We start from the raw sequence: 23,530 nt of genomic DNA, 5'->3' as shown, positions 1-23,530 counted from the left end.
CGGCATTGAACTGACGACCGGCCACACGGGTTCTTATATTTTCCCATGCATCAGCTTTCAACCGCTCGCGAGGTTAAAGGGATTGAGCTATCGAAACTTATGATCTGAAGTCATCTTTGAACACGATATACTGTTTACCAGTATCCTTTCAGCTCGTCATGTGGGATAACAGAGAGGCAGAGGAGTGTTATATTTGCTGAGCCTTGACTGCATGCAGAGCGCGGCCAACATAGAATTAGACAAAGGACTACGAGTAGCAGGACCGAAGCACCTGCGGTGTCAATATGAAAGGTCCGCGATGTGTATAGACTAATGCTGTAAGCCAAGCACTTTGACAAAAACAGGGTAGCATGAATGTGGACAAACCACGAACCCAAACACATGCCTACGGTGCTACACTGCCCACAAAGCTAACAAAACACTCGTAATCATGCTGGAAACATTTAAACAGAAACAGGGACTGGAGGAGTTACTGCTTGACTGCTGTAACGTCCACATATAGAAACTCTAAAACGATTTTTGAGTGACCTATAGAGGGTTCCAGATACACTCGCTGAGCAAGTGCTCAGGCCTATAGCAACAGCACCCAGGTTTGTCCTTCAAATCTACATAAAGCGAGTATATAAATTGAAAAGTTCATCATCTGTGACCAGTAGAACTGCTCAAACGCCCGGAGAGACGCCCACGGGTGACACGGCAGGAAAGGCAGCCCGTAGGCGACCTTGCAGGCCACGAGAAGCTGTCCATCCAATCAAGTGTCAATTCTTAGTAGGCGATTTATGAAAAACTATTTCGTTATAAATTTCGCATTAAAAGGAAAGATCTCGTTTCAATTCCATGAAGTGCCGTCTGTACTTCACAATGTGCTTGCGTGAGTGAACTCGCAATGCTACGCCGCAAGCTGACCGAAATATTCAGTTCCTTTCAGTGTCTTGGCTGCTTCGCCGATATAAGAAGTGAGTTTGAGACGCTGTAGGCCATATCTCGTGACCGGAAATCTCACAATTTCCCGTTCCCGTGCAAAAGGATTCTGTTGCTCGACTGCTGGACTACTCCAAAGGAGCTCTTCAGTGTCTCTGGTGAACTTTGGCTACGAAACCGTAGCTACGTATTCATGCATTCCCTGAAGAAGAGCTCTTATCATATCCTAAACTGTTGAGCTTTTCGATACAGTTTGGGACGAAGTGTTATCGGCCACGCCATCATGAGTCCCCTCCGCTCCGGCATTTTGCGACTTTATCGGAAGTTCGCTGCATCATCAAGAACCCGAAATTCAACTGGTTGGGCTGCTTTCTATCCGAATCGATGCCACTCTTCTTCGGTTGCAGCCGCAAGGGCTGTTGCTGATCCGGGATGCGTACTATTGCTGCCGAGCACAAGCCGAAGCAGCAGCTGGAAGCAGGACCGAAATCGCTCTAGCTCAGCTTGTGATGGCTCTGTGCTCATGGGGACCTGTATTGCAGTGGCTGCAGCAGGATTGGCATCGACCCTAATGCGCAGAGATAAGCCCGCCGCCCGCTGTTGCGGCATTGTTGGGTACATTGGGACAGGTGATGTAGAGCCAGTTCTCATGGAAGGAATCGAAATTTTGCAGAACAGGGGATACGATAGCTGTGGGATGACCACAATTGGGAACGATGGGCAGCTTACTACAACGAAGTTTGCCAGCAGGGGAACAACAAGTGACTGCATACAGCTCCTGAAGAGAGAAGCGCCCAGCCAGCATGGAGGCCACCACATTGGCATAGCGCACACTCGCTGGGCGACTCACGGTGGCAAAACTGACACCAACGCGCACCCTCACATGGACTGGAAAAAGCGAATTTCACTAGTTCACAACGGAACCATCGATAACTTCGCGCAGCTAAAAAAAGACCTCATAGCTAAGGGTTGTGTGTTCGTGACGGAAACGGACTCGGAAGTCATTGCAAACCTCATAGGTTACCAGCTGGACCTTGGGCGTTCATTTGAAGACGCTGTGGCAGAAAGCGTTTCTCAGCTGCAGGGCACTTGGGGTCTCTGCGTAATTCACAAAGACTACCCGGATCGAATTGTACTCGCACGCAACGGCTCGCCATTGCTGGTCGGCAGCAGTGACGGGCAGGTGTTCATTGCATCTGAGCCGGCCGCCCTGGCGAGACATACTAGCCAATACCTCATGCTTAAGGATGGAGAAATAGCAATTGTTACAAGCAAGGGAATTGACCAACTCCTAGAGTCACGAGATATGCACCGCATCTCTTCTGAAACAGTAGCAACCTCTCCAGATCCATTTCCTCACTGGACTTTGAAGGAAATATTTGAGCAGCCGCAGAGCCTTGCCCGCGCCCTTAACTACGGCGGGCGAATAATGGCTCATGGCAACCGAGTTAAGCTGGGTGGTTTGGACCAGAACACTGACCTGCTGGCAATACGTAATTTGTTGCTAGCGGGATGCGGCACCTCTCTGTATGCGGCCATGTACGGGGAGCAACTTATGCAGTGGCTGGCTTGTTTTGATCAAGTACGCGCCATAGATGCGACTGAACTGGAACAACATTCCCTGCCCAAGCACGATGCTGGAATCCTCTTGCTCTCCCAGTCAGGAGAAACGCTCGACACTATTCGCGCCTGCCAAGTTGCCGACGAGCACGGCGTGAGAAAGTTCTCGATCGTAAACTCAGTTGGGTCTCTTTTAGCGCGTATGACATCCTGTGGTGTGTACCTCAATGCTGGTAGAGAAGTTGCGGTCGCCTCCACAAAGGCCTTCACGTCTCAAGTAAGCAGAAGAACTCAAGAGGTCTCTATGCAACACAGATCAGCCTTTTGTAACATTTAAGCTGCCATACAATTCCTTCTAAGGGATTTTTTGCGGCGAAACCCGAGTTTGGGATCATAAGTTGTAGTGTACTCACCAGACGTCGCTGTATCTGCTCAGATCGCATCTTTAAGTAGCAGCAAGTTTCTAGCTTGCGGCGTGCGCTTCAAAGCAAATTCACTTCACATGTGTGTCGTAGTATGGTGAATGCTAGTTGCGCCAATGTGTGCAGGTAACCGTGCTTGCTTTGGTGGCGAGCTGGTTTTGGCAGAACTTGCGGAGCGAAGAATATCCAGATCGTTGCAGTGCTCTTCTCGATGCGCTGCACCGGCTTCCCGTGTATGCCGGTATGACGCTGAATGCTCATGGAGCTTGCAAGCGTATTGCTGAGAAGTTGAAAGATTCACAGACACTGTTTGTGCTCGGTAAAGGATTCGGGTATCCAGTGGCTCTGGAGGGCGCACTTAAGATAAAGGAAATCTCATACATCCACGCAGAAGGGTTTGCAGGGGGTGCTTTGAAGCACGGGCCATTTGCTTTGATCGATGACAAGGAACAAACTCCCGTAATTATGATTGTTCTCGGGGACCAGCATGCGGCACTGATGCTCAACGCGGCTCAGCAAGTGAAGGCGAGAGGTGCATACCTGATCTGCTTAACCGACTTCCCTGAGCTGGTGCAGGATGTCGCAGACGACTACATCGTTATCCCAAGTAATGGGCCTCTTACAGCACTGCTCGCCGCGGTCCCTTTGCAGCTCTTGGCGTATGAACTCTCTATTGCCAGGGGAATAAACCCGGACAAGCCTAGGGGCCTCGCAAAGACAGTAACAGTCAGCTAGCTTTAGCAACGGTGGGCCTCCTTCGAGGCTACGCAGACGTTTTTTTTTAAATTGCTGCGCGCAATGCTGCAGCAGCGCTGCTGACTATTACTTGCGTACGCAGTCGATTCTAAACCGGTGGTAACGCTAGTCTTCTTCCGAGACGCAAAAGGCGCCAAAAATAAGGTCGTGAGAAATGCTGCATTATCTCTTTGTGCCTTAGTTCGCGTGGTAGTTTACATTATGCATGGATTCAGCATCATCGGCAGTGACCACCGAGCAAGCTAGCCCCCTTAGCGAAATATGTGTAACGAGCTCGTTTATAGACCACACTTTTCACGCGCGTGTAAGCAGTGCCCACAGCAAATGGATTATTTGTCTGTAGAGGGATGTAGGCATTTGCTTGTTGTTGCTTGAGTGGGTTGGGTTGTTTGGCCCTCACTGAATGTTTATCTAGCCTACTACAAATACAGTACTCTCAATAATTCACATTTGATGCAGAGGGCAAAAATGTTTCCAGATAACATGGCGTCGCTTGTAGGATCTGCTATTGGCGTCCTTGCGTCCTCGTAGCATCTATCTACAGAGAGCTAATCGTCGGTTGCCGCCCCAATGACGTGGGGCTGCTGAGCCAGGGCAACGAATTCTGCTGCATGTGAAAACGAGGTTTTGAACTGCTTATAGGGCTTCGGTTCCCAGTCTTGGGCTTATAGACGTGAGAAGTCGTATTCAGTCACTGGCAAGTCCTCTCCGTCAGTGGCGGATGAACTTCACCAAAAGGCTAGCTCTCACGGTCACTTCACGTTACATCAGCACGGCATGCCTCAAGCACTGCAAAATGCGGCCTCCTGAAGTAGAGCACAGAGAAGAAGCTTAATCCGGGAATTAGCAAAAGAGCCATTATATGCGTAGCTGGGAGGCACGGCACGGAAACAATCCTAACTGGTAGTGCATCGATGAAGCAACATAATTATTCCATTGTGTCAATACGTGTATACTCAGAAAGAAGCAGAGCGCTGTAGGTTTTGCTTTGCTGAGGCCGTGGGTTTTGCGCCAGTGACCGAACTACTCCCGAAAGTCTGCGAAGGGGCGTAGGACCACGTTTTCAGAACGAAAGGGCAACAAATGACGTACGCTGACTCCAAATAGCGTGCCGTCGATAGTAGGAGACACCGTGGCGCTGAGAAGAGAGCACTTAACTGCTACAACTGGATGCTACTCGTTCAAGCCCAATTGTTGTGACCTGCTTAGTACTGCAGAGCACATCGACACTGCGGCCTACGGCCTGGAATTTCCGCCGATAAGCTTTAGCCGTGACGACCATGTTTGTTCGTGCCACACCGTCCTCGTGATCCTTGCATGATCTACAAGGAGGCCGCTGTTAGAGGGCTTCCAGTGCAAAGTGCAGCCAGTTAATATCAAGCCGACTACGATGTGGACCGAACCGGTAGAGAAGATCCACTACCGGCCTGCGTTGTGCAAATTGTGCGAGAACGTGCAGATGCGTCGGTAAGGCCGCATATCGAGTGTGCACAAAACACGGACAGCTAGATAGCGACCGGCTCAACGTATCCAAATCACCATCCAAGGTATATAGCAGGAGAGAATGTGGGTCAGTTGCATCCAAACATACCATCGTTGCCCCCTGGAGCCCCATGTGCCTCACATTTCTGAAAAGATTCCTGGATCGCTGAAGGCCCGCAGCAAGGTGCGAGGGAACTCAGCCCGCATCAACTTTTAATCGTTTCCGTCTTTGCCCAGGTTTTGGTAGTTCGAACGCCTTCCAGTTGCGGATCGTGATATAGCCCTGAGCGAAGCAGTGCCACAAGGGACCTCAGGGACGCCTCGCTGCTTATGAACATCACTGCCAATTTCATATGCTTTGCAAGCCCTGTGCGCACCTTTAACGCAGATATTGAGCAGTACTGACACTAAGACCTACAAGCAAAGTGCCTGTTGGCCCCTCCGAAAGTGCCTCCAGGATTTCTTTCCTGATGCTAGTTTGGACTGCTTGTGGCTCTGGACCATTAGCTAAACTCTTAGCCAGCAATTCATGGATTCACGTAGCGTATTTTGTGTCTTTAAGCCGATATATCTAGCTTTGCACTGGTGACTTCCTCCTCCCTTCTGTGCATGAAGGACTGAGCCATTAGGGCCTTACTCCATCATTGATATACAGGCTCAGTCAAGCCGTACCTCGGTAATTAGTGCACTTGAAGCGCTCTCCAATCAAATATTGTAGAGTTGCTGCACAGGTCCGAAGTACTAGAGCCTGTGGCGTGTTGTCAAGTAGGCCAAACTCCGTTACGCTAAGGCGATTGCAGCTGAAACCTTTACTACTTGTTTCTAACTTTCGCTGTCTCCTGCAGAGGCGCCATTGGCTTAGGTCCCGGTGGCCATATTAAGACCGAAATCTAACTTTCCTCCAAACTTCCCATATTGGTTATCGTGGTGTCCAACTCCTCTTGGCTTCTTCCTACAGCCTCCGCACAGTAACCTTGTATCTGTTTTTATCTATTTGTTAGAGCCCATGTGTAGCCTATTTTATTTAGCCATTTGGCCATGCGCGTTAACGATCACACTTTGGGCTTTCATTCACGTAAAGAGCTGTGGATTCGAATGGCTTTCAAAGAGCTTTACGCGCAAAGAATTCGAAGCGGCGGCCTCGCACTGAGGTGAAAAAAATGTGCCAAACCTGCGCGCAGCGAGCGTACGTATGACCTGTGGGATCGAGGCGAGCTAGGTGCATCTCCCAGAAGATTTCAGTATTGTTCAAAAACACACATGTGGCAAAAAGAATATCTCTCAACATTTTTTAGGGATGAATTGACCGATCAGGGGAACTGTAAATGAAACTGGAGGCAAGAAATGGCGCAGTAGCCGACGACAGCGAAGGTGCTCGCTTCGGGTTGACATAAATATGGTGAACTGGCTATGAGCGACAGTTTTCTGTGTTGGAAACGAGAAAATTTGAGCTTTAATGTCTCACCAGAACAGCGAATATCTTCAGTGGCGTGTGCACAGTGCAGAACGACCGTACTGGCCTCAGAATTCCTCTGGCCCAAGCTGTGAGTGGTTCATGTACCTTGTGTTTGGTTGCAACTCTGTCTGTCTTTCGTGAATTTGAATTACTCACTAGGGAATAAGATAAGTTCTGCAGTTTACTTTATCTCCTGTTCCAAAAGTGTGGCAAAGTCTCAATGAGTCGCCGTGGCGGACCGAGAATCTGGCACTGGATCGAACATTCTTCCTCATCTTCCTCTTCCGCAATTTCCATGCTTAAGCAACCTATGTACAAAAGCGACGAAACCATTGACGTCGGCCTCATTCAAGCTGAAGGTGGTGAAGACACATTTGTCGCGAGGGTGCCTGTAGTGCACAGGTGTAGTGAGTCGGCGACTACGCGTGTCTGACTAGGATGAAAGCACTATAATAATGGTCAACGACTTCAACATCAAAACAATCATGTACAGTTGAGTTCATATTATTGTAAGGCTCAGGAAACCCAGAATAATAGAACTGGGTGATGACCCTTGCTGAGGGTCAATGTCTGAGTTGCGGCACCGGCCTCGCGTCCAGCCCTTTGCCCGGTGTAGGCCGACTGGCGCGAGTTCCCGTTTATGATTCTCCGCTATCCAGCTGTGCCTTATGCCTTAAGATATTCAATATTATTCATGCCTTAAGATATTTAATATTATTCATGTCTTTCGCACTATTAAGCCTCGAGGGGTAACGACGAAGGTCAATTGTAGTGCCAGGCACTACAGTGCCGACTTGCTGGTCCCAGGCAACCAGCAGACAGGATGCCGGCTTCTGAGCCTCGGAAGTTTCACGAGGCCAAGGTTGCATCTGAAACAGTTTTACTAAGGCGTACCGGAAAAGTATCTGCTGGCCCTATTCTCAATGCTGCCAAGCTGAAGGCCCTCCTTCTAGCAGACGGCAATGCCGCTCGCAAGTGGAAAGTCCTAGATCTCTCCAACAGCAGCATTAGGAAGGTGAGCATTGGTTTGCCGAAGGATATATTGGGTTAGCCTTTGAGCATACAGATAGCCGTGTCCCTTTTCTGCAAGTGAGCTGTACAAGAGTCTCTTTGTGCCTCAACAGCATGCCTGCAGATAGAGCTCTCGCTAGGCGAAGTTGCAGCTTTAGATTTCGAATGCCTAACGGATCTTGACCTTAATAATAATCCTCTTGTCTCTCTGGATGGTCACTCGCTACCATTTCCTCACCTACAATCACTGCGTGCCAGCAACTGCCGAATTAATTTCATAACAAATTTTGGTTCCCATTTCCGACTGCGCCAGCTGGACATCAGCGGAAACCAAATAACAACTATAATGTAAGCTTGAACTCATTGCACTACTGCACAAGTGAGATTGCGCACTGAAAGATTTCACGGGAAGCTCACATTTCCCGTGAAATGCGAGCTTGCTGACGGTGCTCTCTTTGCTGCAGAAGTTTAGCCAACACTCCTTTGCGTTCTACACTTCAGACCCTGAATCTGTCCAGGAACCAAATAAGGTAAAACTGGTTGAGTGCAACCCTTAGCTACCAGCATACATAAGTGCCGAGACACACTCAAACAGCGAAACCGAGATTGTTGATCCACATGAATTGCTGCCCTCGATTTCACGTGCAGGCACTGCCAGCTGGAAGACATGAGAAAGCAGTTGAGAGAGGAACAATTATTGCGGGCTAAAGATGAGCTAACGAGCACGAAAGTAAAGGGTGAAGCTAACGCAAAACCGTCTGCGGTCTGATGTCATTCAGGGAATTTAAAGCCTTGGCGCCCCTCAGCATTTTTGAGTCCATTGAAGTTTTGGACTTAAGAGAAAATCCTCTTCTTGACTATGGGAATGTTGTAAGTTTTTTCCGCATCTGCGCAGTGCGCACATGAATCATTCCACAACAGCACCAATGAAGGATAATTTGCACTATGTGACGTTCTCTGTCTGGATTCTCTCGCCAGAGTAAATAGCGGAGGTTCAGCGTTGAACCGCTGCTTTGCTCAGGCTGAAGGATTTGCCCTTCTTTCTTGCCCCACGCTCAGCCGCTTCAACGGCCACAAAGTTTCAGCAGAAGTGCGCAACGCGGTGGACGCTTGGGCGCAAAATGAATCTTGCGGCCGAGCAACTGCGGCAACTGTGAAAGCATTTCAAGAAGCACTTCTCAATTCAGAAGGTATTTCGCAACTCTGACGAAGTGTTGGTCTTCTGAGGGGCTCTCTTGGCACTGGACTGGCAGCACAACAACTGCTGTGTCCGTGTGTCTTTGAGTCTGATCAGGTCATTCATTTCTCTGCGCGCCGAAAACTCCACCGAGGATGGGACGCCTGAGCAATATCGGGAGACTTAGGGTGGGAGCCAGGTCAATAGGTAGCAAGGACACAATCCCTTCGGAGAGCCTCGACAACGCCTTTTGTGGGAGTTCTAACGTGCAGACAGTTTCACTATCAAGCAGACTGCCTGCTCACTCGTGTTCCAGCTTAACGAGGAGTGACAGCCAGGCGCTTCATGGCGGCACAAAAAGAGCAGCGTCAACCCAAAAACAAGCAGCTAAAGAAACGCCACGGCTAGACCAATCCGGCGCACGCCAACGCTCACTGTCAGACACAAACTATTCAGCAGCATTTCATACATCCTGTAGAAGACAAGAACTTCTAGAGGAGGATCAGATAAAATCGCATGGTGCGGCGCAGTCCCATTCCAGGGATACGGCGCCTATGGAAGAAAACCAAGCTGGGTGCGCGCACTGCCGATGTGGACGCGTTTTAACTACTGAAGAAGTTCCACCTGAGCCGTTGCGGCTGAGAGAGACAAAGGATCAACTTGAGTAGATCTTATGAATTTGGTACACATGGTGTCGTTGTTTTGAAAGAAGAGGATTGTCGTCATTGTCACCTGGTCAGCAGAGCGATGACCACTTTGAACGCATCGGATGCTGTATTGGCACACAGCCACCTCCAGGATGTATGGAGCCACTAGATTTGAGAACCGATTGCTCTTTGTTGGTTTGCATAATGAGACATGATGCTGTAGTCAATGAAGATTATGGGGCCCGGAGTAGTTGTATGCTCATCCTGTAGACGGTCAGCCTACGTGATCACCAGAGTGGAGAGGACAAGAGGCCAGCGCTAGCGCTTGACTGAATGGTGCATTAGCAGAAGAGGGCCATCCAGTGCTTTCGAGGCGGAATGAAGTCTATCTGCGGCGAAGAAGGCCACAGCGCTCATACTTATGGAGGGGCCCGCACCCATCCACAACGGGAATCCAGTATTTTTTTGTCCCCATTAAATATCGCTTGGACAGAACGGAAAATGACCTGTTTGTTTTAATTTGGGTAGGCGTTTTGCACCGCTTACTGCTAACTGTGTCTTACTGCTGTTTTGGGAGCTGGACGGTCTAGGTGAACGGGCTTTCCGCCCGCGGTGCCTGCAGCTAGTTTGAGCTTACTGGCAACAATTCTGATAGGTGCCCTAAGGGTTGACTAGTTTGTTGTCCTATTGAACACCGTAGTCAAGATTACTGGGCCTTCACTTTACCAATGGTTAGTTGGCCGTCGATGCAACTGACCGTTGCGGATGTTTTCGGTCCCGATAGATTACAGATAAGCCATTTCGCGACAGATAAACCGTTTCGAGCCGCATACTGAGTCCATAACTGCCTGAATAACTGCGTACAGGAACATCCGCTGCACCTCAACGCGGGCAATCACACACACAGATTCTGTCTACTATGCACTAACACTGCCGAGCAGCTGTCGGCCAGACGAACGCGTGTAATTCTATACAAAGTGAATTGTTTTCGTATTCGTATTCTAATTAAGACATTTAAAATAGCCTTAAGGCAAAGAGTCTTGCGAAGTGAGTAGTTAATGAGCTCGGCACTGGTGGGCGTGGGCCATGCGCGCGAGAGAGCCAAGCATCCCTTCGTACACAACAGGAGCACACCACCACCTGCGTACGCATTTCCAGCTTTTTGGCCCCCCTCAGCAACAGAAACCCAATTTCGAGATCTTCTAATGGGATAAAAGAGCAGAAGGTCCACATTTTGTTCTGTACTGGTCTATCGAGCTGCTGCACAGCAGGGACGACGCTGAGTCTTGGCCTGGCGAGCATTCCAGCAGCTCTCTTTAGCTGACAACGAGCGCGCAGAGCATCTGTCACCCAGGTGACTCCATGAAACATTAGTGAACAATCTTTTTGTTTAAATCAAAAGGAGTCTCAAGTTTCATTTCAGTGCTTGGAGACCGATTTGAAAGCGGATGTGCGGAATTCTCGAGACCTACGACGCAGTGGGAGCCCAAGTCCGACGGTGTCAAGGACTTCCTCCCTTATGCGCTGAAGGTAACGAAGATGAGGGAAGTTTTCTCAATTTTACTCGTGGCTTTTGCCCTTGCCACCAATGATCACGGCTGTGCCACAGCCATTCTAGACAGGAACCGGTCACTGCATGGCTTGTCTGGCGGAAGCAGTGATGAACGCTTCCTACAAAATGCAACCTCAACCTTCAGCAACTCTCCACTCCTTGGCAGTCGAGGCTTTTCTCTGCAAGGGGTCGTCCAGCCAGAAGGCCCTGCGCTGCGCAGGGTCACAGGGCCAAGTAGCCGTTTAATCTCTATGGCACCATTGAATGGGGCATTCGTACAACTTGGAGCAGAACACGAAGATGCTGAACAGGAGGAAACAGAGGAAAAAGGGGAAAATGCAACGTCTTCGGGGGAATCCCAGGAGGAGAAGTCTAAGACGTCGCCGTCAGACAACGAGGAGGCGGAGAGCAGCCATGGGGGCAGCGCGGCAGCAAATAAAAAGGAAACTGTAGAAAAGCTGCCAGAAGAGGCCAGTTCCTCAGCGCACGAGACCCAAGGAAGCCATGTTTCTGATGAGGAACATCTTCACAGCATTCGCTCAGAGGCAGAACCCAAAAAGCATGCAGAAGGCGCGGAAGGAACCAATGCAGCTGAAAAAGAGACTGAACACAAGCAATCCGAACACGCCAAAACCCCTGAGTCTGAGGGCGAGAAAAAGCACGAAGCTAAAAAGGAACAGCCTTCCCATCCTCAGGGCGAGACCATGCCCAAGGGCCACAAGGAAGGCGAGGCAGAGAAAGCCGGAAAAAAAGCTGGAGAAGAGGAAGAAGAGAAAAAGCACACAAAGCAAGAAGCTGGATCTGAAAAAGAGGAAACCAGTACGCACGAAGAGACGAAGACGGAGGCACACAGACCAGAGCACCACCCTCACGAAGTCAGCCCTGAGAGAGCATTTGACTCCCTTGTCAATCGAATACGTCCCTTGCTGAAAGCGACAAAAGGACAAGAGCTTTACAGCAGGCTGGTGACGATAATTGACCTACATGGTAATCCACGGGAGTGACAGACTTATTGCACCCACTAAGATGAAATTGAGCTTCGTCGACCTGTAGCCAAAAACACAGTCCTCGCAGTTCTCCACATCCATGTTTTGCATTGTTTTAATATTATTTCCTTGTGGCAAGTGGACACTTATTCATATACTCAGCCGCCCAAGCTTTTCGCACATTTTCGGGAGCTGCTTCAACCCGTCTGTGCATCTCTAAGATTGCTGCGCCAGGTCGTTTTAACCTTTTGCCTTCAGAAAAAGCAGCAGAAGCAGAAAAGGAGCTTGAGAACGAAGCAAAGAAAGAAGAGCCCAAGGCGGAAGCCCAGAAAAAGACTGCCGTGCCCGATATTGCCGTCCAAGAGGTGCGGTGGCACTCACTCACTACAGTTCCTTGACCGCTGAGCATAAATGAAATACCAAAACACTCCACTGCTTGAATTAAAGCTTAGGGACTTGAGAGTTGCTGCCTTACCGTTGTTTGTGGTATTGCGGACTGCACTGTGTTTTCAGGACTTGCTCCTAACCCAGCAACTGAGCAATATGTGGGTACTGCCTTTCTACGAAGAGAACAAACGCGAAACTTGCCTATCTGGCTTTGAAAAGCTATCCCACGAAGTGCGGCTCTTCACTTTTGAGTTTTCCACAAAATTCACTGATCTTTAGGTCAAGTTGAAAACTATTGCTCAAAAATTTACTTTGAAGCGCTTTATTCAGTCCATAGAATGGTTCATTTGTGTTGCAGGCATCAGTCACCTGTGCTGACCCGGAGTGTTTTAAGCTCGAAACGCAAGCTCAGCAATGCCCTTACATGATGATTAAGTCTATCATGCGCAAAGAGGACCTTGAGGCACAGACGGGACCGCACACAGATAAAAAGAAACATAATGCCAAAACAGGGAAAGACCACATGGTGCTGGGATTTGATGGGGAGTGTCGGAAGCCCGAGAGTCTTGGTTCCGAGATTCTCAACATGTTGCAGGTGGGCACTATCTCCATGCGCTCATCCAGACTTTCATTGGGATTCACGAAAGCAGTTGACTGAAGTCAAGCTTGTGGCTATGCTTCAAGACACTCAGCCTACCAACAGCTTCAGCCTTTACGTCCGGCTTTGAATGTGAGGCACATCTCTTCCATTTGCAGTTTCGCTGAACGCCTGCAGTGTCGTTGGTGGTTCTTTCCCGTGCAGCACCCAAAACATTTGGCAAAAAAGCACGCTCTGGAACGCTCAACAGGCAGCGGAGGGACAGTTCCTCTCCAGAAGCACCATTTAGACCTCATCTGCGACCCCGAAGATAAGACAGAATGTAAGCTAGCCCAGCAAGTTGGACGAATACAGTGGCTCTCGTGCTGAGTCGCATCTGCCTGACAACAGTTCTCCTGCCAAGAAAGCCCAATGATGCTGCTCTTTCTTTCCGGCTTTCTTACAGATCCCTCATGCAAGACCGTGTACGAGGCCCTCCAGCACGTGAAAGAACCAAAACCAAGGGTAAGTCAAGCAACAAAACACTGCTGAGTATCAGCGCTTTTTTTGGAGTACAATCCCGAGCAATGAAATGGAAGAGTTTGCGCGTTCTCTTTTGGTCTTCAGGCCTTGCCAGAACTATTGGTTCTTACTGACATCCAAGACCTTAAAAATACCCTTGGCTTGTATAGGATCGTGTTTCTTTTTGAAGGACTTGTTCAATTCGCCACTCCAGATGGAACGAAAATCGATGTTTATCAGCACAAGCTTCCAGCTGAGGAAGCGGAGTTCCTTCATAAGTACAGACATAAAGATATATCTGCCACTATAATGATGAAAGGGGAATGAATTCTCATGGAACGAGCGCGCAAAATATAAGCCTAGAATATGCGGCACGTTGATTTTCTGAGTTTAAAGTCCGGCTCCAGCTGTGATTCAAGACAAATTTTTTTTGCTTTTAGTTCTAGTGGTGGTTGGACGATGAGTCCACCACTCAACGTGAGACATAAGAGTGCATTCCTTTTACTTTGTCAAGCTGCTGGCACTGTGTAAAGTACATGATATACCTCAGGGCACCACAAGCACATCGTGAGTTCATTCATTGTCGCCTTAGGTTTTTATGAAGCTCATAGGAGGGCAAGGCTTCGAGGCAGCTCTGCAAGCATTTTGGCCGCCTATTGGGGCCGAATGGAGGGTACGGAGGGGCATTTGAGTGCTAGCCAGCTTGTCTCAGTAGTTCTACAGCATACCAATTCCCCCCACGCTGCAGAACTCCAGCTAGCTGTAATACAAACAGTAGGGTAGTGGAGAAGAAAACTAGCGAAACTCAAGAGTTCCTCCTGAAGGAGGGCACCCTTAAGCCACACGTTACGACAGCCCACCATTCAACTACTGCAGGAGCATTGCCGTCAAGTGAGATGTAACTACGAAGAACGACATGCGAGGATTTAGCTCCTATTTTGCCTTTATCCAACGTGGCGCATGACTGTGCTAAATGCACCAGCAATAGCCAAGAGATGCCATCTCGAGGGGGCTTCCGTAAATATTGGATGACCACGCTCCAGTAATTTTCCAATTTGGTTTTTTCCATATTCCAGCAAAAGACCCATACCTGCCGTCCACCATTTCCCCAGATTGTGTAATGGGGAACTTAGGGGCGGGTGTCGACAGGGAACCAGCTACAGCGCAGCTGACACTGGAAGTCATTCTCCGAGTCTTCAAGCGCTAGCGTAAATGTGTAGCGAAGCTACTTCAACAACTTCAAAGCACAGAAGTGTCGGAAAAAGCTTGCATGCGATAGCAGCAGCAAGACGTTTAGCAGTGGACCATTACCATTCCAGACAGTGGAACGTGAGATTGAGTTCTTCACTGCATTCATAAAAAAGAAAAGACCTTGGCAGGCACATACACAGAGCGATTTCTATCAGCTCGAGTGATAACCGACTCACACCAAGGCTTCGGGACCACCGCCATCACCGGCTGCTCCTACTGCTGCGGAACATTAACTATTCTTTCACTGTATTACCTATGCTGAAAAAGGATGAATTCTTGCATTCCATGCAGTAATGGTTCACTCATTAACACTGCTCGCTGCCGAGCAGCCCACGAAGCATTTTCACTAATGCGAGAATTCATATATCTGGGCTGTTGACGCCCACTTTGACTGCCTCCGTGGCCATTAAACAATACACACAAGCGTAACAGAAGGGGCTCGTAACTGCTAGAGAATTTTAGCAAATAGCTAGTGCATTGCAGATCCTGAACAATGACTCACAGTGGTGGCGCCGACGCTGAGCGTGCATTTGCGGCTCCAAGGAGGCCTTAGATGAACGACTGGGGAGCTTGTGTGATGTAGTAAGTGTCACTAAATTATATTTGATTGGAATTAAAATGATAAGTAGGCAGTGTTCCTCTGTGGTAAATAGAGATTAATCACTTTTCGCTCGAGCTGACAGGGCTGGTCTCGGCGGCGCTAACAAAGCTGGGATCGAGTAATGGAGCTTCCCCTAAAGTATGAAGCCGGTAGAAGCTGCGAATGAACTACACCTGCGTTTCGCGGGTATTTTGAGTACCTCCCTATCTACTTGCTGCTACTGTTCTATGATGTTGGAAATGGCAGCAGCAGCGCGCAGGCATTTGTTTCTGTGAGAACCTTCTCTGCGCACCTTCCTCGTATCGCCTCATCGTAGCGCCCTGCGAAGCTCCTTGAGCTTGAATGTATTAAGTCTTCCGCAGGTCGTACTCAACACACCATTAGAGCGGTCCGCGGCGGTGTGGCGCGCGCTAGTAGCGCAGGAACGGCGGGAGAGTCCGCCTACTTAGCTCTCCCCTGAGGCGTCTGCATGGCCCAAATGGCACCGATCGGGAGGATTGGAGGATGAATACACTGCGGCGAGCTGCTGCACGAAGTGCGAAACTTGAATCATTCGTCGACTGCAGCCGTTACACAAGTATTGTTGGCCGTACGCCAGCCATTCGGAAGACGCGCGAGAATGTGCGTGAAGAAACCCCTGCCCAAGCTTACCCAGACAGGCTAAGAGGTTTACATACTGGAATTTCGAGGGTTCATGCCAGTTCTAGAAGCAGCAGTCGAGGCTTCGATGCCCAATGTGCTGGGCGATTACTGCCTTGCCCGGAGAAGTACACTCACCCAGTCAAACACGGCCGCTGCGCTCGATCAGGCGGCGGCTGCTGGCACTCTCCCTGCGACGCTTTTGCAGAGTGCAATTTTGTGGGCCAGGCCTTGTGCGGAGTTTGGCTTAAACGCATCCCTGCGGTTGCCGGCTCCTTAGCTCCTTGTTCGCGAACGAACAGTGTTTCTAACAAATACCACGAAAGATCTTGTTGGCAGATAGGGTGGAAGGCCCATTGTCTCTCAGGAGTCGATGATCTATCAGTCAAATGCTTGAAGAGGCACATATCTTCACAGCATTTTGCGCCACGCAGTCATGAAAGAGCATCTGCTATACCGGCAGAAGTTGCATGTGGCACATGGCAGCTTCCCGTGAGGCGCTTCTCGCCACGAGATAACTCCGAAAAAGAGTGTCGTTGTGGCTCCAACAGCAGCGCAGCCCTTGCCCTTGCGGCTGCAGCTACTCTTGCTTTGCCGCTGCATTGGATTGGACAAGAGGATGCGCCACCCAAGAACAAAAGTGACGCGAGCCCGGCTGAAACCAAAACGCTAACATGCTCTCCTGATGAGTGCTCGCCAAGCAGGCCGCTTAGCGGACACGTGGAAAGATTGGAACAAATAATCTGGCAGAGCCAGCCGGCATTCAAAGCAGTTACTCTGGTGGCTGGCGCGTTCGAAAGCATGCAGCACTGCTTCAGCAACATCAAGGAATGCATTGCTGGCGAAGAGAACAGCATCTATCCAGGAGACTCTTTGCGAGCGCAGAGCATTCTGCAATCCCTACGGAGAAGTGCTGATTGCTGTTTCATTGCTCTTGGCTTTGCCACGAGACAAGCACTGGAACTTGTCACCCAGCGTGGAAGGAAAGTCTGCGTTGTCTGCAGTGACGGCGACTATGCGATTAACTCGAAAACGGCGCGCAACGAAAGCTCGCAAAAGCAGTCCATTTCAGGAATTCATGAATTAGAACAAACGAGTGGCTGTGCTCATGCGCAAACTAGCCAGGGAAACGGGAAGGAGCCGTCAGCGGCAGCTGCAGCAGAGTCTGCTTCTAGTGTTCAGTTTCAGCTGGGGCAACCGCAACTGTTCTGCGCGGATGCAGCAGTTGGCCCGGTTGCCGGAGCTGAATGCAGTAGAGGGTGGCTCGCAGAATTAGGTGAAACCGTTGGGTTTTTCTTTAGAATGGTCGCGTCGGTTTTGCAAAGACTTCTCTACGTCTTGCCCCTAGCACTCATCGTCGGCGCCGCAGGTTTCTGGCTGCTGACGCTGCCCTTCGTTTCAGGTTGCTTGCAGATGTTGGGCTTAAGGGGCCAGCGAGTAGCTCACTGGGAATCTGTTCTGCAGCGGGAACTTGAAGAAGTTATCTTCACGGCTGTCACAGCAGCGGCCTCCGCAGCGGGTCCTACCTACGTGAAGTTGCTGCAGGTGCCTAGAACGCTTTCAGTTTTGCTCAGCGCAGCCGTGCTGCCGACTTCTCGGAAACCTAGGCAATTTGCCTCTATGGCGGGCGTTTCATGACTGGTTCACAGGATTTATTTGCACTGTTTGCAGTGGATTGCCACTCGGCCAGACCTGTTTAACGAGTCTCTCTGCGCGAGATGTGCAAGGTAAGAACACTGCTGCCGGTGCACGTTCAGGCTGGTCTGGCGCTGCAATCGCCAGCCCACAAAGACTCGAGGCTTTTCTGTCTGCTGTGTTTTCTGCTTCAACTACAGACTCCAGACATCAGCTCGTCCCTTCTCCTACCCTCGAGCAGCGCTGCTTCTCCGCGAGCAATTCGGCGATGACGTGATGCGCCACCTCTTGCTTGACCCGAAGTAAGTCGTCGCCGGCAACTCTTGTATTCCGGGATCTGCTCTTGCTCTGCCAGCTTGCCACGGCCAAAGTTTTACGCGTTTCCTGGCCTCCAATCTATGTAGAATGTACGATTCAGCATATCTTTGTTTCTTATTTGCGTGTAGGCCTATCGGATGCGGCTGCATTGCCCAAGTCTACCGCGCATATCTTTTGTTATCGGATGAGGCGGATGAAAAGTCAAAGCGAACTTTTCTTGACCACGCATTCGTTTTGGGCGGAAGCATGTCGAAACCAGTTTCTGCAGAAATAGGCAGCACAGACAAGATTCCTCCAGTCGCCGTTGCGGTGAAAGTTATGCGGCCAGGAGTGCGAGAGGCTATGGAATTCGGTGTGACGCGCCGTCTCGTCTTCATCAAAGTAGCGTAGTGATTTCTTGGGAAAGTAGTCTATTTTAAGCACCATCTGATTGTGTGACTCCTCAGTGCCCGTGTCGTTTCTGAAACAATGTTGCAGATCTACGTGTGATGCTCCTGATCGCTTCGGTACTCCAGTATCTGCCTGCCTTTGGATTTGTCGCTTTGAAAAACAGGTAAGGGGGCACACAATCGCGTGCCCCTTGATAAGATGAGGCAACAGTTTTAACTGCAGCTGGATCTGCATCCTATGGTGCCAAGATGAGATGCAACAAAAGTGCATGCCTCGAAGGCGGCGACTCGAAGCTGCGTTTGGGGCTTCACCTTATCTCCGTGAAGCTTCTCCGCTTCTAAACCAGTGCGCTGTGTGTGTGCCTTCATGGCATCATATTTCAGGCTTTGATTGAGTTCAGTTGTGTGTAGCTCGCTGTGGTCTAGGCACGGGCAGGGTCCTGATGTGCCCGCACTGCGCCTCAGATGTGGGCGAAATAGGCGTGAGCTATTTTCTGTATATGAGCCAGAATAAGCTAAATTTTGTCTGCAGCGTGGAGGAGTTTGCAGTTACGATGCGGCGGCAACTGGACTTCGGGTTGGAAGAGAAACACCTGAAGCTGTTCCGCTCCAACTTCGGGCTCTCGTCGACTCCAGTTCCCGATGATCTGCTGCCGCTGCACAACAAATGCAGACGCAAAAAGCACTGCGACCCTCTGCCAGTAGACTCAAAGGCGGAGCAACACCACACGAATATCCTCGGCTCGCTGTCAAGGAAGATCCTTGGGATGCGCCGGCAGGTCACCTTTCCCTACCCATTCGAGGCGCTGAGCAGCAGCGAGGTGCTTGTTATGACGCTGGAGTCAGGATTTACTCTGAATCAGCTCTTGAAGGCCAGAGCAAAGCAGCAAGAGGCGCCCTCCGGGACGCGGAAGCCCCAAGGCGAATCCGCTTCAGACACAGCTGGGCGTAGCCAGCAGGACGATTCAGCAGCCCTTTCAAACCCAGTGGCCCGAAGCATAATAGAGGTGCAAAATTTGGCGGACTCTTGACCTTGCGAGTCCCGCATCTCGATCAGTTTTTGCCTAAGAGCATGAACGCAATTCGTGCAGCTCTTTACTGAGCCGCCACGGGCGACTGCGCCTAGCCTTGAATTGCGTCTTTGCGCTCGCATTCTATCTTGCGCTTTGAATCGCAGCGATTTAACAGCGTTGGAATGATTTGCCTTCACTCCTTCCTCCAAATGGTCTTCCTGGATAATTTCTTCCATGGCGACATGCACAGCGGCAACCTACTTTGCCGCTTTTCCCACAACAACAAGGAGGTACTTTTATTTCCTTCTCTTTCCTTTTTAACCTTGAATACCTGCAGCACTGGATCCCTCCTGTGTTCTGCAGCAAGTGCAGTTGCCGCAGTGGCCATTGAAAGCTGCGGCAGTTTCAGAATGTGCTGTTGCAATTCAGCTCATTTTTCCGGTTCTTTCCACGACTTTGCCGAATCTCCAGCTGAAATATGCGCCAAGACTTGACGGTGAGTGTAGCGCCTGTTTTAGACCAGTCGAAATTGCCACTTTGCGCGCGTTTTGAATGCGAAATTTCGTCGGTCTTGCTCCTCATGCGCCGGAATATTGCAAGTAAATCCAACAGTCATCTGAGCAATTGAAAGAATATCGTTTTTTACCAGCATGTTGCGATCTGCATGCCGAAGGGCCGCTGGAGTTGGTCGTGCTGGACTGCGGCCTAGCTGGCTCGCTAGAGCAGGCTGACCGAGTGAACTTCGTCACACTTTTGGAGGCCGTAGGAAAGAAGCGTGGCAGAGATGCAGGTTTGCAGCCACTCAGGCGCTGCACACATCAATTACTCCATTAGAAGTGCAAAAAGGGAAAATTTGGAAATAGTGATGCTTAAAGGAGCCAGGCGCGGGCTTATGATGGGGCCATAAGTTCCGTTTTTCTTGCGTATTCCCTGCATGCCATTTGTCGTTTAGTCAACAAGGCTAGGCATATCAGCGGGGCTATATTGTTAGATAATTGCAAAAATCCAGATTTCGGGCTGCGACTGTGTGTGTGGCCTTTTAACTAGCCTTGGCGATGCTCCAGAGAGCTCGAAGAAGCGCATGCAAGGACGAAGATGGCTTTTGCTCCGAGGTGGAGAAACTTATCGACGAATACCATTTTGAGGTTGGTGCTGTAGTTTCGTTGTGAGAAGGAGAAAGAATTCAATTTGAGCTGTGGTCTTCTTGCTGGATGTTTCCCGCAAAGTCTGCAAAACCCTTCTCGAGTGATCCTGCGCTTCCTTCTCAGGAAGGCAACTCGTTGCAGATGAGCCGCGTTCGGTTCACCTCTTTAATGGGGAAAATGCTTTCGCTTTCGAAAAAGTACTGCGTGGAACTCGACCCGTCATTTGTCTCGGTGGGCTGGCGTTTCCCTGCAGCGCGCTGCAGTGTGTTCAGCACTTCTCTCTTCTGTTTTCGAGATTCACAAGAAAAGACATTTTGCTTTTCCTTGCTGCGGGCTGCAGATTGTTGTGGCAATGTCTGTTTTAGAAGGAGTAGGGGCCCAGCTCTGCCCCGATGCCGACGTGCTGCGGACTGCCCTGCCTTACACTCTCATGGCTGCGAAGCTTCTGGGCTGCGACAGCGGCTAAGGGGCTGATCTAGGAGTTCCAGATTTGTTTCAGTGAATCATTTAATTGAAAAATAACTCATTTTCCCAGAAGCTCGCGACGCAGATGCAGTCTTGCGGGCACTTTGTGTTTTTGTTCAAGTTCAGAGCACCTGCCGCGCTGCCGTGGCGCAGTGCTCTCGTTGGCTGTGGACAATTTTCCCCCCACGAAACAACTTATCCTGCGAAGCATTTGTCTTTCCTGCTGCTGCTGCAGCCCCGTTGTAGAGTTTCTAGGCCTGGCTTTCTGTAGAGTACTGCGCAGTGGCGGCTGCAGCACAACGGCGCAGCAGAAGCACTTCAAGTTGCATTGATGCAAGTCTCTGCACTTCTGGCAGCGAATGGTTTAGGAAGAAAGAATTATTGACAATCTTCAGTCAGTCAGCACTTTTTAGAAGTGAGGAAGATGGCAGATGAGGCTTTTGCGGCTAGAACAGAATTATTTCACGTATTTGAACTGAGCATGCAAAGCTGCGTCCTATGGGGGCCAAGCACAGCTGGCTGATATCGGACAGGCACCCTTCCCTGTCCCATTCAGTGATCATTTGAAATATTTGAAATGATTCAATTTGTTCTGTACAAAGCTCTTTCCAAAAGGGGAGGAAACCCAAGATGCTTTTGTTGTGGCGTGGATTCAAGACTGCTTGCGTGGAGCTTCGGCTCGTGTCCACGCAAATTTAGTCCGAATATAACTGCTTGGATGGACGTAATACTTCTTAAGAATATATATTTATGTTTAATAATATATATGTGTAATTAAGGGACTGAAAGCCCCTGAATGTTCCTGTAGCTCCACAACTGACTCCGCCAGCAACATGCCACACCGCGCAATCATTGGAGCTCGCTGCTGCAAATGGCATTTGTAGAGATTCTAAACAGCGCGAATAACGAATTTGAAGGTTTTCAACTCAGGTTTCAACAAATCAAGAGAGACACGCTCAGCATCGAAGACCGCTGGTCCCAGGAAGCAGCCAAGTGGGTGGCCACTGGTTCTCTCAGCAACCAGGTACAGGTAAGCGTATTGTTCACTTTTCCAAATGCAAATTACTCGGAATTAATTAAATAAAACTGCAATAAAGACCCGGAAACGCGGTGCAAGTCGCCCCACGTCTCCCGATGCAGCAACCGCCGAGCATCCTCAGCAGCGAAGTGGTCTAGGGCGGTGGTTAGTGACCCGTGAGGAACACGCGGCAGACGGCGCACCTTTGGTGTTAAAAAAGTAAATAATATGCGAATTAAGTGTTTAAAAGCTTTATAAAAATTCAGATTTCCTCTCAGCAACATCCATCAGCTCCCGTTTCGGAGTCTTGCTCGATGAGCTGTCTCGTTGGCTTGAGAGGAATTCCGCCGCCGCACCTCCCCAGTTTGCACTCTTTTGATGCAGATTATTATATTTCAGTGGCTGATGGCCAAAAAGGGTTTTAATTCTCGCAGTGTTCGTCATGACGGACTCGAAGAACCCTCTTTCTGGAGCTGAGGAGGAGCGCTTTCGCGTGGCGGCGCGCTTTCGCGTGGCGGCACATGATCCAGATCTCCCTGTGCACCAGCAGCAAGAAACAAATGAGAAGCAAGCAGCAGAAGGCGAGGCTTTTGTGGAAGAGGAAAAGGAATTTGCAGCAGAAGGCGCTTCGGGGGCCTTCGCGTGGGTCCCTGTGTGGCGAAGACAGCGAGAAGTTCCTCCCGAGCGGGTTTTGCTGCCCCCTGAAGAGCCCTTCGACTTCAGGCATCTATTCGGACTAAAGGTGCGTCTTGGGGCTTTCTGGCTTCCAGCAGCGCAGCAGCAGCAGCAGCGCAGCAGCAGCAGCAGGCCCAGCAGCAGCAGCCCAGACTAGTTAGCTGCTTAGGCTGCTGCTGCTCTGCGTGGGCTGCAGCTTCCCCCCCTGCAGCTCTCTGAGGCAGTTCAAGTTGCTGCTGCTGCGGGCCTGGGTCTTCCCGTGCTGCGGGTTGGTTCGGAAGTTTTGGAGAAGATTCGAACAAATCTTGTGACTCTGATAGCAGGTGATTGGATTAGTTTCTTTAACTCTTTAAAAAGAAATGAAACTGCGTTTCTAGAGTTATTTTGCTGCATGCAGTGCTGCAGCAGCACGCATGCACTGCGGCCAGCAGCTGCTTCGCTTGCTTCCCACAGGCCCGGCCTGCTGCAGCAAAACCACGGCTGTGCCGCTGCTGCTGCTGCTGCAGCACAAAAATGCAAAAATTTTAGCAGCACTGCCTCGGCGCGCAGCAGCAAAAGTGGCAGCTGAGTCTCTCAGGCAGCTTTTGGGGGAAGACGCGCTCGGTAGGCGCGAGATGCAGCAGCAGCAGCTTGCTGCTGGTGCTGCTGCTGGTGCTGCTGGTGCTGCTGCTGGTGCTGCTGCTGCTGGTGCTGCTGCTGCTTGTGCTGCTGCTGCTTGTGCTGCTGCTGCTGGTGCTGCTGCTGCTTGTGCTGCTGCTGGTGCTGCTGCTGCTGCTGGTGCTGCTGCTGCTGCTGGTGCTGCTGCTGCTGCTGGTGCTGCTGCTGCTGGTGCTGCTGGTGCTGGTGCTGCTGGTGCTGGTGCTGCTGCTGGTGCTGCTGCTGGTGGTGCTGCTGCTGCTGGTGCTGCTGCTGGTGCTCGACGACC

The 23,530-nt window shown here is 50.3% G+C and overlaps 6 protein-coding genes across 6 annotated transcripts; 5 read left to right on the top strand and 1 right to left on the bottom strand.

The window, feature by feature from the left end:
• Positions 1–1,444: 1,444 nt before the first annotated feature.
• Positions 1,445–3,638, top strand: ENH_00070060 (glucosamine--fructose-6-phosphate aminotransferase (isomerizing), putative; the record flags this gene model as incomplete). Its single annotated transcript, XM_013577470.1, has 2 exons — positions 1,445–2,758; positions 3,030–3,638. 2 exons carry the CDS (start codon positions 1,445–1,447, stop codon positions 3,636–3,638), a joined length of 1,923 nt encoding a protein of 640 aa, XP_013432924.1.
• Positions 3,639–7,420: 3,782 nt separating this feature from the next.
• Positions 7,421–9,453, top strand: ENH_00070050 (leucine rich repeat protein, putative; the record flags this gene model as incomplete). The annotated part of the gene is made up of 6 exons (XM_013577469.1): positions 7,421–7,612; positions 7,922–7,956; positions 8,073–8,138; positions 8,388–8,478; positions 8,630–8,798; positions 8,903–9,453. The coding sequence occupies 6 exons, from the start codon at positions 7,421–7,423 to the stop codon at positions 9,451–9,453; spliced, it is 1,104 nt and encodes a 367-aa protein (XP_013432923.1).
• A 1,518-nt stretch (positions 9,454–10,971) lies between these two features.
• ENH_00070040 (hypothetical protein, conserved) lies at positions 10,972–13,783 on the top strand (the record flags this gene model as incomplete). The annotated part of the gene is made up of 7 exons (XM_013577468.1): positions 10,972–11,971; positions 12,229–12,335; positions 12,484–12,588; positions 12,716–12,952; positions 13,160–13,277; positions 13,401–13,459; positions 13,562–13,783. The coding sequence occupies 7 exons, from the start codon at positions 10,972–10,974 to the stop codon at positions 13,781–13,783; spliced, it is 1,848 nt and encodes a 615-aa protein (XP_013432922.1).
• Positions 13,784–15,812: 2,029 nt separating this feature from the next.
• Positions 15,813–20,913, top strand: ENH_00070030 (hypothetical protein, conserved; the record flags this gene model as incomplete). The annotated part of the gene is made up of 12 exons (XM_013577467.1): positions 15,813–17,492; positions 17,619–17,674; positions 17,783–17,884; positions 18,029–18,252; positions 18,378–18,453; positions 18,822–19,296; positions 19,467–19,592; positions 19,732–19,798; positions 19,976–20,092; positions 20,350–20,447; positions 20,571–20,678; positions 20,788–20,913. 12 exons carry the CDS (start codon positions 15,813–15,815, stop codon positions 20,911–20,913), a joined length of 3,255 nt encoding a protein of 1,084 aa, XP_013432921.1.
• A 1,459-nt stretch (positions 20,914–22,372) lies between these two features.
• ENH_00070020 (hypothetical protein, conserved) lies at positions 22,373–22,762 on the top strand (the record flags this gene model as incomplete). Its single annotated transcript, XM_013577466.1, has 1 exon — positions 22,373–22,762. One exon carries the CDS (start codon positions 22,373–22,375, stop codon positions 22,760–22,762), a length of 390 nt encoding a protein of 129 aa, XP_013432920.1.
• A 416-nt stretch (positions 22,763–23,178) lies between these two features.
• On the bottom strand, positions 23,179–23,530 carry ENH_00070010 (hypothetical protein; the record flags this gene model as incomplete). Its single annotated transcript, XM_013577465.1, has 1 exon — positions 23,179–23,530. A coding segment is annotated over one exon (352 nt), but the record flags the coding sequence as incomplete, so codon positions are not given.

The sequence above is a fragment of the Eimeria necatrix genome, genomic scaffold (assembly GCF_000499385.1).
Source record: "Eimeria necatrix Houghton genomic scaffold, Enh_scaff67, whole genome shotgun sequence".
NCBI classification, from domain to species: Eukaryota; Apicomplexa; class Conoidasida; order Eucoccidiorida; family Eimeriidae; genus Eimeria; species Eimeria necatrix.
This window is presented reverse-complemented; position numbering and strand designations above follow the sequence as displayed.